General features: G+C 34.7%; 1 protein-coding gene across 1 annotated transcript; it reads right to left on the bottom strand.

Annotated features, from left to right (window-relative positions):
• Window positions 1-1,001: 1,001 nt before the first annotated feature.
• LOC131521859 (carcinoembryonic antigen-related cell adhesion molecule 20-like) lies at window positions 1,002-5,893 on the bottom strand. The gene is made up of 9 exons (XM_058746966.1): window positions 5,800-5,893; window positions 4,980-5,300; window positions 4,196-4,471; window positions 3,848-4,102; window positions 3,485-3,602; window positions 2,965-3,005; window positions 2,758-2,780; window positions 2,220-2,366; window positions 1,002-2,045 (listed from the first exon to the last, which is right to left on the bottom strand). The coding sequence occupies exons 1-9, from the start codon at window positions 5,846-5,848 to the stop codon at window positions 2,016-2,018; spliced, it is 1,260 nt and encodes a 419-aa protein (XP_058602949.1). The 5' UTR covers window positions 5,849-5,893; the 3' UTR covers window positions 1,002-2,015.
• Window positions 5,894-17,526: the final 11,633 nt, after the last annotated feature.

Here is a 17,526-nt window from a genome sequence, read left to right as displayed (position 1 = left end):
TGTGATGTGGCCAGAAACCAGGTTGAAAATTGTCCAGGTATCCGTTTGAGTGTAAGAAGTTGTTCAGCTGATAGGGAACAAGATTTTCAATGATCTTTCCTATAAAAGGAAGATTTGATATTGGTCTATAGTTGCTCAGTATGGTGTTATCAAGATTGCTCTTTTTCAGGAGGGACTTATAGGGTTACTCCACCCCAAAATGAAAATTTTGTCATTAATCGCTTTTACGGGTTTGGAACGACATGGGGTAAGTGATTAATGACAAAATTTTCATTTTAGGGTGGAGTAACCCTTTAACAACTGCCGTTTTCAGGGAGTCCGACTCTGGATGGTTTGTTAGTCTCTCGACAAGTAGCAAAAAGAGTGCGTGTGTTGTTCAAGTTGCTGTTTATGAAGTTTGAGAAGGTTTGTCTAGCTGTGCTTAGTTCTGCATTGAAAGAATGAAGGCTGTCTTTATACAGTAGATGTGAATTTCAAGTTTTGCGTTCTGCCACGTCTGCTTAGCTTTTCTATGTTGTCTTTTCATACTTTTTATTGCTGTTAAATTTATCCAAGGTGCTTTTTGTCTGCTTTTTGTCTTCTTTCTGACCTTCACAGGAGCAATCCCTGTTGAAAACAAAACAAAAACAGCCTATGCTGGTTAGGTATGTTTTAAAGCACGGCTTCTGGTTTGAGCTGGTTTAAGCTGGTCCTTAGCTGGTCATGTGTTGGTCCTAAGCTGGTCCTAAGCAACTAGCTCCTGCTCAGGACTAGCTTAGGACCAACACATGACCAGTTTAAATCAGCTCAAACCAGCAGTCATGATTCAAAACATACCTAACCGGCATATGCTGGTTTTTCAACAGTGATATCATCAATAACATTCTTAACTTTTGAAAAACAAATCCTTTTACAGTAAAATCACAGAGAAGTGAGTTTTAGCAATGACTTGGCAATGGTGTATGTGGCCTTACAGATTTACAAAAAAAACTGAAAACCAGAACCAGAAGGTGGAATGATAAAGAAATTGACTTTTTATTTGGAGCAAATGAGATTCATCTGCCCAACGTCACTGGAGTTTACATAAATTATAAACACGATAACACTAGTTATATTACGTTCTTTGGAAAATATCATAATACAATTAGGTAATTAGATAAAATAATTTCCATATCCAAAGTAACGGCCGTACAAATTTGTTCCAAAAACCACCATTTACAGCCAAAACAAAATGTCACTATCTCATGTCTTTTGGAGTGATGTTGTGTTCAGGTCTAAAGGTGAATTAATTTAGTCATGAATGTGGCCTTTGTTTTTCATTACCCACTATCAGTTTTATCTTCTTTTATTTGCCCAGTGCAGAAAAGAAAGAATGAGGATGTGTCTTATGATTTCTGAGAAGCTGTTTGATGCATGTCGTCAGTAGTATAGCTAAGCCCGGGTAACTTATGCATTTTAAATAAATATAAATATAATTAATATTTACATTTAAAAACACTAGCCAAAATAATAAATAAATGAACACAGACAGGGTGTGGAATGTGTAAGACTTAAAAAAACAGGTGTTCAATCTGCTTTCTACTGAGTTCTGAGAGTGTAGACTCCATGAAAGCCTGCAAATTAACATTTCAATACCAAATCTGCAGATATGATTCTATGTTATTAGTACTTGTCCTATTTTAGTATGTCATGTTTTCCACGTCATTAACAGACATTTATCTTTTATATCTCAGTATACAGGTATATGGTAATGGCTTTGACCCTACTCTTTTACTGTTAAAGAAATATACTTCTGTATTTGTGAGTTTGTAAGAAACTATGTAAGGAAAAAATACATTTGTCCATTGTGAAACACAAGTTTATAATTAAAAGGCATTAGTGGAGCACATAGAACCAACAGCTGATGCAACAGTTCATAATATTTCAGTAATATGCCATATACATATTTGTTTAAAAAAAAAAAACTGAAAAAAGAGAAAATTTATACAGCAGGATAGATCATCTTGCAGTAGATGTGTTTCCGTGTCTTCAATTCCTCACCTGCACACAGGAGGCGGGTTTGATACCTGAATGGAGAAGTTACACAAGCATGCAGTAAACAAAAACAACCAAATTACTTCCTTATTGTTTTACTGCAAAGCTACAGAACAGGATAAATAGCACTTATTTTGTAATGCAGCCAAAGCACATGATGATTTACAATGGGATGAACTGGACTTAAATATGTTGAAACTGCTCACCCGAGGAGGAGTAGGAGCCCTTGGCCTTCTTGAAGCTTCAAGTTTTACATTTTCATACACATCATTCTCATATACATTTTCATGGTTGACATTCTCGTATGTATTTTCACTCTTGTTTCCTGGAATCTTTCCATCTCCTCTAGCCTTCTGCAAATCAGTAATTTATTTATAGTTTACATCCAACTATTTTTTCCCCTTAAATTATAATCAAAACATCAGACAGAATGATGTTGTCACTTAAGCTGAAATTAAATGTAAAAGAAAATAAAATGTTCATGCTGCTGATAAACAAATGATCAGAAAAATCACAAATTCCACTATAAACAGTGGTAATGTCTATCGTGACTGAATGTTTGTCAATATCCATAGTTTAAGTGTGATCATCAGCATGTCTGTGTGCAGTAAAATGTGAAAGATTAAAGTCCATTTGCGCTGACTGTAATAAACTCATCCCTTCTGCTATAAAAGCCATACACTCTTTAATTACATCTTAGAGATAAAATATCAAGAGTCAAAAGAGACTAAAGAGGTTACTCACTATCTCCTGTCTGCTTTGTGCTGCTGTTTAAGGAGAGAAAGACTCGGTGAATTTGATACTGAAAGAAATCGTCTGTAATAACAACTGTTAAACTGAAATCTATAATGTGATGTAATTATCAAGGTCAATCTAGATATAATTGATGTCAGTTGTGTTGTTCAATCAAATCACACTAATGCTGGCATCATGGATGAATATCAAACATACCTCCACTTGCTTTTTCTTTTTGTTTTTGGTTTAACTTTGGGCTGTAGTGTAAAGACAAAGACATTTTGTTACAACTAGTTGTCTTTTCCACATTTCTGTCTCACAAAAACACACTTTATAACAGTTACAGTTACATACAAGTTCATAAACTCTGAGTTTGATATATAAATAGTATCACATAAGAATGAGATTTTCATAATTGAGAACTTTAAAGTTATATGGAGAACTTGATTTACAAAGTTGATTTACTGGAAGCTGATAGAAGTTTTGATTTGTATACAAATGTATTGACGTATATAATATGTTAAATCAAAGCTGTGATTACAAAATACACCATAATCTGCCAGATAAAAATAAGATTTTCATATTTGAGAACTTTAAAGTTCAAATGGAGAACTTGATTTACAAGGGCCTGCTGGAAGCTGATAGAAGTTGTAATTTGTATTGATGTATTGATGTATATAATATGTTAAATCAAAGCTGTGATTACAAAATACACCATAATCTGCCAGATACTCACATTTTATTTGTTATTGTTAAATAGACAATCAGACCACAGATGCCTGCAACTGCCACTAAAACCCCAATAACAATCCCAGCTATCGCCCCTGATGACAGACCCCCTCCTCCTCCTCCTTCTATGACAAAGATGCAGCAAACAACAGACGCAGGCAATATACTAAACACAATACTAACTGTAATAAACTTTAAAATGTATCAAAACATAAAACTTAAAAATTTATAATAATTTAAAAGCAGATGTGTACATCTAAAACAGTATCCCTGTTTAAAAACAAAGTTCGTTTGAACAAGTGGTAAATTAAGGTCAAAGCATTGGTTATCAAGACGCAACTCATTTCAGGTTAGTTTTAACTGTTCTTACCTTTAACTAGTAACGCATGTTTTTGTGAGATGCTTCTCTTTGTGACATTATTCAAAGCTGTGCATTCATAATCTCCACTGTGTGTGAAGTCAGTCTGATCTATGGTGAATGTGTCTGTGGTCACATCAGTGTCTGTTTCATTAAACTTCCAGCTGAATGAGGCAGAAGGTTCAGAATTTGCAGAACAAGAGAGCGTCACTCGAACCCCTAAATCCACCACATCCTGACCCTTAATAGAAACATCTTCTGGTCCATCTAGAACACAGACAAGAGACTCACTGTTAGAGAATGTCTGTATTTCATCAGCTTTGAGCTCAAATCATCTTGATGTCTGAATGTTTAACTCACAGTTGATGATCAGGCTGAGTTTTGCCGTCTCAGAGCTGACAGGGTTTCTATATGTACACTGATATTCTCCACTGTCTGATCTCTGCACTGGACTGATGGACACTGATCTGTTATCAGATGAGAAGCTGATTCTGTTGCTAGGAGACAGAGGACTGTTATCTTTCATCCACTGCACAGAGCTGATGCTGCCAGTTCCCTCAGAGCTGATGTTAGCAGATGATTCTCCCTCGATTAATGATTCTTCTGGACCAGTAAGCCTGACATTAGTTATATTTTCTGTGTGAGCAAGAGAGAGAGAACAAATACATTGAATCTAAAATGAGTCTTTTATATTTAGTGAGCTCTGAATTGATTTCAGTTTGTAAAAACAGCAAAACAGTGTTTGTTCTATTATATGGAAAAGCTGCTACATTTGACAGTCACTGTAGTCCTTATTTAGCATTTTAAATATGTGTGCCCCATAAAAAACTGTGTGCTTATTTCAGTGTCTATTTAGATCAGCATAGTTTGTAACATGTATAATTTATATTTTTATATGTATTTTCATAGTTGATAGAAGACTGAAAATCTGGGTCTGGGAGATTCAAACAACAAAAAAGTTATTTTAAAAGTTATTTTGAAGTTCATTATAAAGATAAAAAGACTTTTAATGTGATTCCATGTTGACATAAAAGGCTTTATGTTATTTATTTATCACCACTCTTGTTCACATTCCATATTGTCTCCTATTAGGCATGTGTATCTTATGCTTAAATAATAAACCAAATTTACGCAATACACTCACCGAACACTTGTAGTGAAGTTTCTCCTCTAAGTTGATGTCCAGCAGTAGTTAATAGAGTCAGACTGTATTTTCCAGAATCATCCAGTCTCAGGTTCCGGAGCTCCAGAGCGAGAGTGTTTCTGTCAAAACTGACTCTGTCTCTGTATGCTGAGGCTATTACAGCTGAATCAGACTGTGCTGTCAATATAAGAGTTGTTCCAAAAAGCCACTGAATTATATCGATTGATGTGGAGGGCGGGTTATCAGGAGCGAACACCACACTTCCTCCTACTGCTCCATTAGCCGGATCAGAAAACTGCAGATCTTCACCTAAAAATTGTCCTATTTAGATACAAACAAACAAATAAATAAAAGAAAAAGGAATCAATCAATTGCACTAAAATCTTTTTTTTTTTAACTGTTTAACTTTAAAGTTCAAAACCTGTAATAACACAGCGAAACAATTTTTTATAGAAGTTTTGTTTCAATTTATTTTTAATATCTCTTTATGAAGTTTGATGTGTTGAGTACAGTCCCACAAGGATGTTCCAGAAAGCACTGGAAAATTATAGAATGTTACAGAAACTTCTAGAATATTCCAATCCTTGCAAAAACAAAAAACAAAACAAAACAAAAATGTAAAATGAATACAAAATGTATCTATAATAAACCAATGTTTAGGAGTTAACCTAAATATTTACCAAAATATTGAAGCTACATGACAATAAATAGTATAATAATAATTAGCTAACATAATTACAGAAGAGGTATAAAAATTTCAGTGAAGATGTTTACTAACTAATCAGTGATTTTATACATAAATTTAACTTCTAAAACTCACCAAAACAAGACATCCATAGCATCCAGTAGAAACCATAAGAAACCATCATGAATGAGCTCCCGGCTCTCAGCACCTTCAGCTCAAATCATCTGAACTATTGACAGTATAATGTAGTGTTCAGTTAATGATAAACAGCAATAACAAAATGCAGAGAGTTCACTGCGCCACCTAGTGCTAGATATAAACACTAAATTAATCAGATTTAGTCAATTTAAAGAAACTGACTCAGTCTTACTACATTTGGTGGTATAATGCATAAATGTTTTAATGTTTTACTAGACGGATTTGATGATATTAGACATTATATGTATTTAATGATATTTAATGAAATATTAGACGTGTACAGGAAAACTGATTCTGCTAAACTTTTGCCTTACGTTTTTCTTTCTTTCATGAAGCACTTCGTATCATGCTGTCTTTAGAAATTTCCTGTGCAGACAGAGTAGACTATTAAATTAAGCCTGCTTGAAGTTATCAAACATACTGTATTATTAGATCCTTTTACAATCTGAGAATATTTTATATAATTAAAAAGCCTTGTCAGATATGAAATGGTTACTTCATATAGCCAATACATCCTTCTCTCTTTTTTCCAGTACTGCATGGACAGAAATTTGTCACTACATGAAAAGTTGTCATACAAGATAAACCACACTTACAATTTTAGAAGGTACGTAAATACAGCTCATTTAAATTGACCAAATCATCTAAAGAAACTGATGTTGTTGTTGACAGCAGAATGAAAATAAACATTGTAAATTAAATTAAATAAATAAATAAATAATCATATAAAGGAAAATTGTGAAAGGAGAAAAGTGATGTAAATAAAAATAGGTAAATATATACAAACCAATAACATAAACAGACCAGACATACACTAAATGACAAAGGCATAGGGGTAGGGGTGTTAAATTAAAAAAAAAAAAAAACCTCACTTGTTTAATTTCTATAGGTGTTTAACATTCTAAAAGCTCTTTATTCCAAAGATATACTACAAGTTAGTCAGTGTATTCAGAAGGCGTAATGTATTGTAAGTTGCTTCAGAGGCATAAGGTATTGCAAGTATTGCATACAGCAATAACAAAACAGTGCATTGGAAATTTAAGTATTTTAAAAAGCATGTACTTCTGTACTTTTACTTGAGTAAAAATCTATCTTTGGGTCAGTGACAAAAAGGGCAAGATGAGAAATTCAAAAATATTTTAAAAACTTGCATGCATCAGGTATTTTCAAATGTACACAGCGTGTTTGTTGATTTTATGTAATTAAAAATGACATTTCTACCTTTTTTTTTTTTTTATAAAGTTAAGACTGAATGTACATGAAAATGCCAAATGGTGTAACCACCAAAGAATGAGAAATATTAAATATTTTATACACCTAAATGGCATGTAAGCCTACTCATAGAAATAAATACATCATTTTAAAATGTCACACGAAAATAGACTTTATTAAAGTTATCTCTAAATGTACATTTTAATGCATTTTTGCAATATTTTGCAGGACATGTGCAAAAAAAAACCTGTTTTCTAAATAATCAAATTATGTTATTATACTAAACTAGATGATTACATTTGATTAATTACTTGTATATAATTATATTTTTATGAAAAATACTTGTTACGCCAATTGACAAAAACCAGTTACACCACCTGACCATGTTGCATCTACAGCCAAAGGCCATTGTTTGTTGAAGAAATTGACACTGAAAATCAAGCATGACTGTCAACAAGTTCAGCTGAAGTGATTTTTTTTCAATTAATTTTTTTTTTTAAAATAAATAAATAAATCTAGCAACACGAAATTATCAGAGTGATGAAAAGTGAACTTGTGTCTCATATTGTAATTACAGTTAAGAAACAATATCTGACAAGAAATCATCAGAGTGATGAACAGTCAACTCATGTCTCGTATTGTAATTTTCATTTTTGTATTGTAATTTCGTATTGTATTGTGACATCTATTGGGGAAAAGGGGCTCTGTTATATCATATTAATTATAAAATATCAGAAATTTAATGAATTGTATTTTACAGATGTAAATTTTAATCTTTGGTTAACTTTTTTATCAGTGAATTTATGTTCAAATGCAGACACCCACTTCCTTCTGCTACATTATTTAATCATTTATGTACACAGAAAAATCCCCAGAGTTAAATCAACTCTGCTCAGAGTACATATTGTTCCAATCTACAGAGTGTTAAAGTAACACAGAAGTAGAGTTACCACTGTTGAGGATTATGAGATAAGTTTTCATGTCTAAAAGCCAGAGCAATAGTTTTTCATTTTCAACATTGTTAACAGCGGGTTTTCTTTTCTAATGCTCACTCATCACTTAATTAATCACTTAATTATCCCATTAACTTTAACTCTGCTTCAGTGTTACTTTAACACTCTGTAGATTGGGACAATATGTACTCTGAGCAGAGTTGATTTAACTCTGGGGATTTTGCTGTGTATATTACATTATATTATATGATACTATATGTGACCCAGGACTACAAAACCAGTCATAAGGGAAAATTTTTTAAAATTGAGATTTATGCATCATAAATAATCTGAATAAATAAGCTTTCCATTGATGTATGGTTTGTTAGGATATGACATTATTTGGCCAAGATACAACTATTTGAAAATCTGGAATCTGAGGGTGCAAAAAAATCAAAATACTGAGAAAATCGCCTGTCCAAATGAAGTTCTTAGCAATGCATACTACTAATAACAAATTAAGTGTACTGTATATATTTACGGTATAAATTTACAAACTATCTTCATTGAAAAATATCCCTATTTAAAACTTTATAAACCATAATCTCTAGCTTCTGCTATCATACTTGCGTTCATGAGAGAGTGGCGTTCCAGTGGATGACGTAGACATAGCGTAAGCACTGGTGAGAATATGCTAGTCTCACGAGAACCAAGTTTTGTTTTTCAGCAAAGAAAAAACAATCTCCTTTTAGTTTACATCAAAATCCCTCTACATTTTTCTTTCCAAATCCTCATTTTGTATTTTTAATTCGTGACCAGTGTTTTGTTCCGCTCTCTCCTCTATGATTACGTGTTCGTCAATTCTCACCGGAGTTTATGCTATGCCTACGTTCTACGTCATCCGCTTGAATGCCTCTGTCGTGAACGCGCATACGACAGTTAGCAGAAGCTACAGATTATGGTTTATAAAGTTTTAAATATGGATATTTTGCTTACAAAAGCACATTGATTCGCTTCAGGAGGCCTTTATTAACCCCTGAGCCATCTGGAGCACTTTTCTATGATGGATGGACGCAGTTTATTGGACTTCTATTGGACTATTGAATATCACCCTTTCACTGCAATTATAATGCTTGGAAGAGCCAGGACATTTTTTAAATATAACACTGACTGTATTCGTCTGAAAGAATTACGTTATATGCACCTTGGATGGCTTGAAGGTGAGTAAATCAGGTGGTAATTTTCATTCTTGGGTGAATTATCCCTTTAAAATTTTAAGTGAATGGAACAGAAATATGCATTAAAGCTAAACATTTCAAAAACACTCATGTTGTGCAATATAATTATTTTATCCGACTTACAGAGCTTTAATTATAAAGTTTTAGAATATAACATTAAACACTTGAAAATTGTTTCTAATAGTAGGTTAGTTTACATTACATCTTTAATCAGCATCATAAACTAGTGATGTCTCAACATCTCTCACTGTTTCTCTCACTCCGATTGACACAAATGAGTAAACAGACAGTGCAGTTCTACACTTATTACAGTACATTTTATTCCTTTCACCTGCCTCAGTATTTTGAAAAACAACAACAACAAACAAACGTGCCAATATATATTTATTTACCCATTTTCCACCTTATATATATATATATATATATATATATATATATATATATATATAATTTCATATTTTAACAGTTTTAATCCGTTATGGAGCACGTGTCCCATGGGCCGTGGCACCAAAGCGTCGCGCAGGTCTCAAGATCTCTCGCTGTGTACAGCCACCCGACACTGCGATTGATGCATATGATTTTAATATTAATTCACTTTGGCTGTGGCATGTTCTGTGTGAAGACTCATCTAGGGCAGGCAGAGCAGGAGTAGCAGCTCTTTTGTTTTGTTTTGTTTTGCTTTTTTCTGTTTGTTACGTGCATCAACTGGAGTGTAAACAGACTGAGAAATCTTGAGGCAGGTGCTCTATTATAAGATAGGAATAAGATATAGGTGGCAAATAGGTAAATACGTGCAGATCTGCACTGTCTGTTTGTTTATGTGCCTCAATCGGAGTGCAAACAGTAAAAGATCTTGAGGCAGGTGATGCACTCTCTATTACTACGGAATGCCATGCATTTCTTCCCCCCTTCTTGTTTTCTCGTGATCTCGACATAACAAAAGTTGTTTTCTAGTTATCACAACTTAGTTTTCTCACGAACTCAACATAACAAAAGTTGTTCTCTAAGTTGATGGGGAGCTGATACCGTATCAACTAAATCTTACTGTACACGTTTGGGACAGAGGACCTTCGTGATCGCTATAATTTATGCAGTTCATTACTGACATTTAATTAAACTTATAAATGTTAAATGGTTGAATAAATATGATCATTTTGCTTGAAATTGTATATGTTTTTGTTACGTTATTACTACTGCAGGACTCACCACAGTTTCTCATTTGTGACCCTATACCACAAAACCAGTCATAAGGGTCTTCTTTTTTTTTTAAATTGAGATTTATACATCATTGATGTATGGTTTGTTAGGATAGGGCAATATTTGGCAGAGATACAAAGTTTTGATATATTTACAGTAGGAAATTTACAAAATATCTTCATGGAACATGATCTCTACTTAATGTCCTAATGATTTTTGGCATAAAATAAAAATCAATCATTTTGACCCATACAATGTATTTTTGGCTATTGCTATAAATATACCCCAGCGACTTAAGACTGGTTTTGTGATCCAGGGTCACATTTACAACGATGTATTTGTAATGTGCATCTTTTTTATTTGTAATCTTTATTGTTAATAAATATATATTAATAAGAAATGTGATTTGCATATGGGTATAATTTAGTTCAGTGATGTTGTAGCCTAATCCTTTGTATTTTTTACATTTGTAGGAAACCATAAGTGTAGAATTGCACTGTCTGTTTACTCATTTGTGTCAGAGAAGCAGTGAGAGATGTTGAGACAGGTGTAAAGCGTTTCGTTAATAGTGAATATTGTCCTATTGTGCATACTGTTGTTGCTCCCGCTGTTAGCAGGGGATAATCGCTGTATTTGGGGTAAAAAAAGACAGAATTATGTATTGTGCCAAGAAGGTTGTCTGTTCGTTCACACAAGCACGAACTGATTGGCAGCTGCCTTTAACGGAGCCTTCACCGATTACCTCCATTAATCAAAGCGTTCGGCACGGTCGTCTGTGAGTGACGTCACCTCCCAATACAAACACGCCCCCTAGTATGGTCCTGCCCCCTCACAATGATTGACAGCTTTCTGTGTAGAAATGCAAAAGGAATTGCGATTTCATTTGAGTTTTGGCAGGTTACATGCGCGACGCAGAGGAAGTGAAAAACTAAATGTGGTAATTAATATTGCTATTTAAATATGACAAGCTCATAATTCCTAAGACATGGGAAATACAGTTGCAAATGGACTTTGCCTTTTCATTTGAAATGTGGCAGTCACTATGCGTTCGTGAAAGTGAAAATGCAAACGGTAATGCAAGATTTGCAATTGCATTTGGATTATGTCATAATTTATGCGCCCACATGTGGAAAACGCAATTGAAAATACAATTTGCAATTGCTTTTGAAAATAGTCTGGAAAATCCTTCCATAAATATGTTTGACTTTATTTTTGTCATATGTCTAAAGAAGCTCTCATTGAGAATTATCAGAGGTTTAGATGTTGATGTTTTATTGAAAATAATGGATTTATTTGAAGTCACCATTATCGAGAACAGTGTTTGCTTTTGTTGGACTCTTGACCCTTGACTTTTCAACATCACGTTGTCTTTGGCTGATTGTGTGATGAGAAAATGCTGTCAGGTGATATTGGTTATATGTTGACAATAACATAAGCAACATTGAGTGACCAGACCCACTTATTTCATCCAGAATTTATTCTTGTTAAGTTAAGTTTTTCATAGACATGCAATATTTGGCGTTAAACTCATGCCATTTGCAGTGAAGCTAAAGCGAGGAATGATTCTAGCTTTAAGCTTTCACAGAGTAGTCATTCAGCCATCCGAAATGAAAGACCCCTCTATAAACATGGTGTTAGCAGAGTTCCTGTTGGTGCACAAGACAGATTTATCTAGCAATGATGAGTCTGATTCAGCAAACTTGAAAGAAGTACTGTCCTATTCACAACAAATCGCATCCCCTGTTGAAATGTAGAGTCTTAAGAGGTGTTTCAGGTGTTTCTCTCTGAATCTAAATATAATCCATAGTTCAATTAGGACATTTAAGTAATTTTTATAAACACACTTTAAAACATTACTGGTGTGTATCTTGAGACAAAACAAAGGCACTGATATATTTTAAGATCAGTCAGTGCAAGTCTCTTTCAGTTGAAACAGCTCAGACTTACATTTTAGTCTAGGATTAGGCTTAAGCCTTGTCTGTGAAACCGGGGGTTAGTGATGTATAACCAAGTAATAATACTTTAAAATCTATCCTAAATGAAGCTGGAAGCCAGTGTAAGGACCTGAGGACTTGTGTGCTCTGAATTTCTAGTTCAAGTGAGACTCCTGACAGAAGCGGTTCTATATGAGCTGCAGCTGTCTAATGCTGATTTTGGGAAGGCCGGTAAGAAGGCATGAACAAGTTTCTCCAAGTCTTTTGGAAACAAAACATCTAATCTTTACAAAGTTTCTGAAATGATCATATTTTGATTTAGTTATTGCTTTAACATGACAACTGAAACTAAGGTCTGACTCCAGAATCACACCAAGATTTTTGACTTGGTGTTTTGACAAATGCAATGATTTCAGTTTCCTCTTTGTTTATCTGAAGAAATTTTTAGCACATCCAACTGTTAATTTCATCAATGCATTGGCAGAGGGAGTCAATGGGCCTGTAGTCATTTGGCGATAAGGCTAGGTAAATCTGGGTGTCATCTGCATAGCTGTGATAGGCAATTTGGTTCTTTCTCATTATTTGACTCAGTGGGGTATATACAGGTTGAACAAGAGTGGCGCAGGAATTGAGCCTTGAGGGACTCCGTATGTCATGGACATTTCCTATGGTCTCCTATACTCGCATAATAACCTCTCCCTTCTGAGTATGACCTAAACCATTTTGAAAATTGAAACCAGACTGAAAATTGTCCAGTTATCCATCTGAGTTTAAGAAGTTGTTCAGCAGCTGATTGAAAACAACATTTTCAATGATTTTACCTATAAAAGGAAGATTTGACATTGGTCTATTGTTGCTTAGTATGGTGTTATCCAGATTTTTTTCAGGAGGTGCTTAACAACTGTAGGGAGTCTGACTCTGGGGAGTTTGTTAGTCTCTCAACAGTAGGAAAAAAGAGCATGCATGTTGATGCTGTTTATAAGGTTTGAGAACAAGGTTTGTCTAGCTGTGCCTAGTTCCACATTAAAAGCATGAGGGCTGTATTTATAGATGTTAGTCAATTTCAAGTTTCGTATTCTGCCACATCTGCTCAGCTTTTCTGCATTGTCTTTTCATACTCTGTACTGCTGTTGAGTTTCTCCAAGCTGCTTTTTGTCTTGTCTTCTTTCCGACCTTCACAGGAGCAATTTCTTCAATAACATTCTTAACTTTTGAGTTAAAAGAATCATGGAGAAGATCAACAGTCTGCAGATATGCTTGGTGTTCAGGTCCGTCCTTTGGGCAGTGCAACTGGTGTGGTTGCACCAGGCCCCGCACTTTGAGGGGCCCGTGGTGAACGGACCGAGGGGGACCCACCACCCCCGGAACACGATCGCGACCGAGGGGGCCCCACTACCAACTTCACACCAGGCCCAGCGTCAGCTAAGGATGGCCCTGTTAGTGTTAAATATAGTCTTCATAAATGCCACACAAGTGTTCTCATTTATGCATCTCTTTCTGACATATTGAGATTCAGTAGTAGGAAAAACAAATCCTTTTAAAATCAGAGAGAAGCAATGTCTTGGCCATGCCACATAGTGTAGATGGCCTTACAGATTTACCAAAAAGCTGAAAACCAGAACCAGAAGGCGGAATGATAAAGAAATTGACTTTTTATTTGGAGCAAATGAGATTCATCTGCCCAATGTCACTGGAGCTTACATAAATTATAAACAAGATAACACTGTTACATTCTTTGGAAAATATCATTATACAATTAGGTAATTAGATAAAATAATCTCCATATACCTAAAGTAACGGCCATACAAATTTGTTCCAAAAAATTGTTTTGTTTGTTTTTCATTACCCACTATCAGTTTTATCTTCTTTTATTTGCCCAGTGCAGAAAAGAAAGAATGAGGATGTGTCTTATGATTCCTGAGAAGCTGTTTGATGCATGTGGTCAATAGTATAGCTAAACCTAAGTAAGTAAACCTAAGTAATTCATTGTAAATAAATATAAATATAATTAATATTTACATTTAAAAACACAAGCCAAAATATTGAATAAATGAACACAGACAGGATGTGAAATGTGTAAGACTTAAAAAAAACAGGTGTTCAGTCTGCTTTCTACTGAGTTCTGAGAGTGTAGATTCTTTGTGAGCCTGCAAATGAACATTTCAATAGCAGATCTGCAGATATGGTTCTGTTGTTAGTAGGGTACAACCGGGCTAAAGGCGCCCTGGGGTAAAAGGCGCCTTTGATATTATTTTCATCTAAACCACTAGATGGCACAAAAACATGGCTTAGCACTTTCCAAAACGTTGGGTGCGTCCGAAATCGCATACTTCCCTACTATATAGTATGCGAAAAACAGTATGCGAGGCGAGTATGTCCAAATTCATAGTATTCGAAAAACAGTAGGTGAGAAGTACCCGGATAACCTACTGCTTCTGCCGATGGTCCTCACTGCAGAACACAAGATCCAGGGGGTGTGGTTGGATCTAGATCCAACTCCTCCCACCTTACATTTACCTAAACCTACCCGTCTCCACCCCTGGATCTTTTGTTCTGCAGTGAGGGGCTAGTAGAATTCTGTAGTAGGCAAACGATGGACACTTTACTATCCCATGAGGCCGCGGGAGAGGACACATCATTCGAAAATGGCGGAAAGCCGCGATGCAGCTGTCTTGAAGTGTAAGTACCTCAGGGAAAAACGTTGTTCATTGTGGTTAAATAATTGTACTTGTTTAACATCATCCAAGTAAACAACTGATTTGTTGAAGGTTTAAACGATGTAAACAGATGAGACGATTTTGTGAATTGGGTGTAAAAAGATCTTTAATCATTATTATTACCGATCAGATGGAGTTAATGTTAATCTCAATCTAGTACATAATGCTGCTTTCCTTAAACAGACGGTTTGTTGAGTAATTTAATGAGAAAGTTACAAAACCTAAGGGAATTAAAGCGATTTTATTTCTCTTTTACCAGTGATATTTTGATAGATTTTTTTTTTCTTTTTTGATACATAGCAAACTATTAATAATTGCCTCAGCTTGTCAATGTAGCATTGATAGATTGATCATGAATCATCACTAATGTTTAAATCCTGTTTTTATGTTACAGGGACTGATGAACACACCCGTGTTCTCATCCAGTGTAGTGGCTAATAAAGCCCTCTTCACTTGAAAGCATAATGCTGCTATCAAAGGGTTTAAGTAGGTATACAAACGAATGTTAATAGTAACTACACACTCTTTTACATTTATGTTAGGATCTACATTGATTTATGCTTTTTAGCAAGTTTTATTATAACATTAATATATTTTCAGTAGCTATATTTTGTCAGTTGCAAAGTTCTTAATATGTGGCTTTGCGTAACTATTTTTAAAGCACTTGTGTGCACACTGATTTTGTAGCAGTTGCTTTTTAAGCAAGCAAAATCTTAACATCTGAAGAATGTTGTCTTGAGAATGGGTGCCACACTTTAGAGAAATAGGCTACCCATACACCACAAGTGAAATGTATTTTCTTTATTTATTTATATTTAATTTCTACATGGATAAGAGCACAAAGATTTAGGTCAAAACCACATACATTTTGCATAAAGTAGTATAATAGAAATAGAGCTTAAAGCAACACCAAACAGCATATATTTATATATATATATATATATAAATACAGAATCTGAATTAAAATGTGTTTGATTTAATTTAAGCCTACATTTCAAAATTTTGTGTCATAAAATTTCTTGTTTTTAAGCAAATGTTGAATTTAGCCAGAGACAGGCGTGCTGTCATATATCACAACTTTTCAGTGTTTTCAACCACATACTGTTTATTTTAGGTTTCAGACATATAAATGCACATAAGTACTAAAAAAACAATGCATTTAGAGTTTGTAAAATACACACTGATGTCTATGGAAGAGGTAATAATAATCATTTCCATTATAATTCGACACGTTTTATTCATATCAGATACACATTGTGTAAGTAACTTTAATGTTTACTCTATTCTTCTCCCAGTTCACCAGCCACTTACTTTTAAGTATTTCAGGAGAAGTGCATGAATTCACGTGTTGTAAATCCAACAGATCCGATTCTCTGAACTGCGTCTGCGGCACAAACTAACATCGCGGCGCCCATCGCACATACAGCTCAACTAACGCGATCGTTATAAAGGTGTTTAAACAACAATACACTTCCACTTGCATGTATTTGACAATCGGAATATCAGATATTTCATGCCATAGTTAACACATTTATGAATATTCTGAATAAAAAAGGAAAAATGACATAAAAGCAGTTTAAGCAGATCATTCATTCAGCGCTGTTGCTGCTGCGGTGTGTCACGTGACAAGCAATGACGCGTCACCATGGAAACCATAAAGTGACACATTCTAAATAACGTGCCCTCAAAATATAGTTCCCACGTCCCTACCAGTGGCAGTGCACCTCTAACCAGGGGCGTAAATTTCATCTGACAGTAGGGGGGGACAATAAACATAAAATTTCTCAAGAGCAATTTTTGAAGGGGACACAAATAATACAGCCAAAATTGTACTTGCAAGGATAGATATGTGTACACAGCATGTGTACATAGCATGGAGACCGTGTTTAAATGAGTTTATGGTTCACCACGCCGTCATATTATAATTATTATTTTGCGTCATCCATAGTATTTTAGGTTTCGTCTCTTTCGCATTAATTCAACCGCATTAAACCCACTGATCTGCCACTTAACATCATAGTGAACCAAACCCAACACATAGGTCTACAATATTAGCCTAATATCAGTTCACACACAGGCTTATCGCCATGTTAGTTGTAGTGGGTGACAAGCTACGATATTAAGCTTGTCAAACTTATAATCGCTCATAGAAAATACATCGGATGTCATAATTTTTTTGTCATGACTAATTTATTAATGATCCAGCATCATCTGTATTAAAGATAAAGAATCATTTCACTCGATGTTTAAAGAGAATAAAATAGCCTTGACAGCCTACTGACACATAACTAACTTGCTCTCTCTCACCGGACTCGTGTGTGTGTATCGGTAAAGAAGGAAAGCAGGCAGTGGACCAAACCACTGTGAGGAAAGGGAGGGGGGAATCAAAACATTTCTGAATTTAAAACGTTTTTTTACTAATCACACAATTATT

The sequence above is a fragment of the Onychostoma macrolepis genome, chromosome 16, assembly GCF_012432095.1.
Source record: "Onychostoma macrolepis isolate SWU-2019 chromosome 16, ASM1243209v1, whole genome shotgun sequence".
Classification (NCBI taxonomy): domain Eukaryota; kingdom Metazoa; phylum Chordata; class Actinopteri; order Cypriniformes; family Cyprinidae; genus Onychostoma; species Onychostoma macrolepis.
This window is presented reverse-complemented; position numbering and strand designations above follow the sequence as displayed.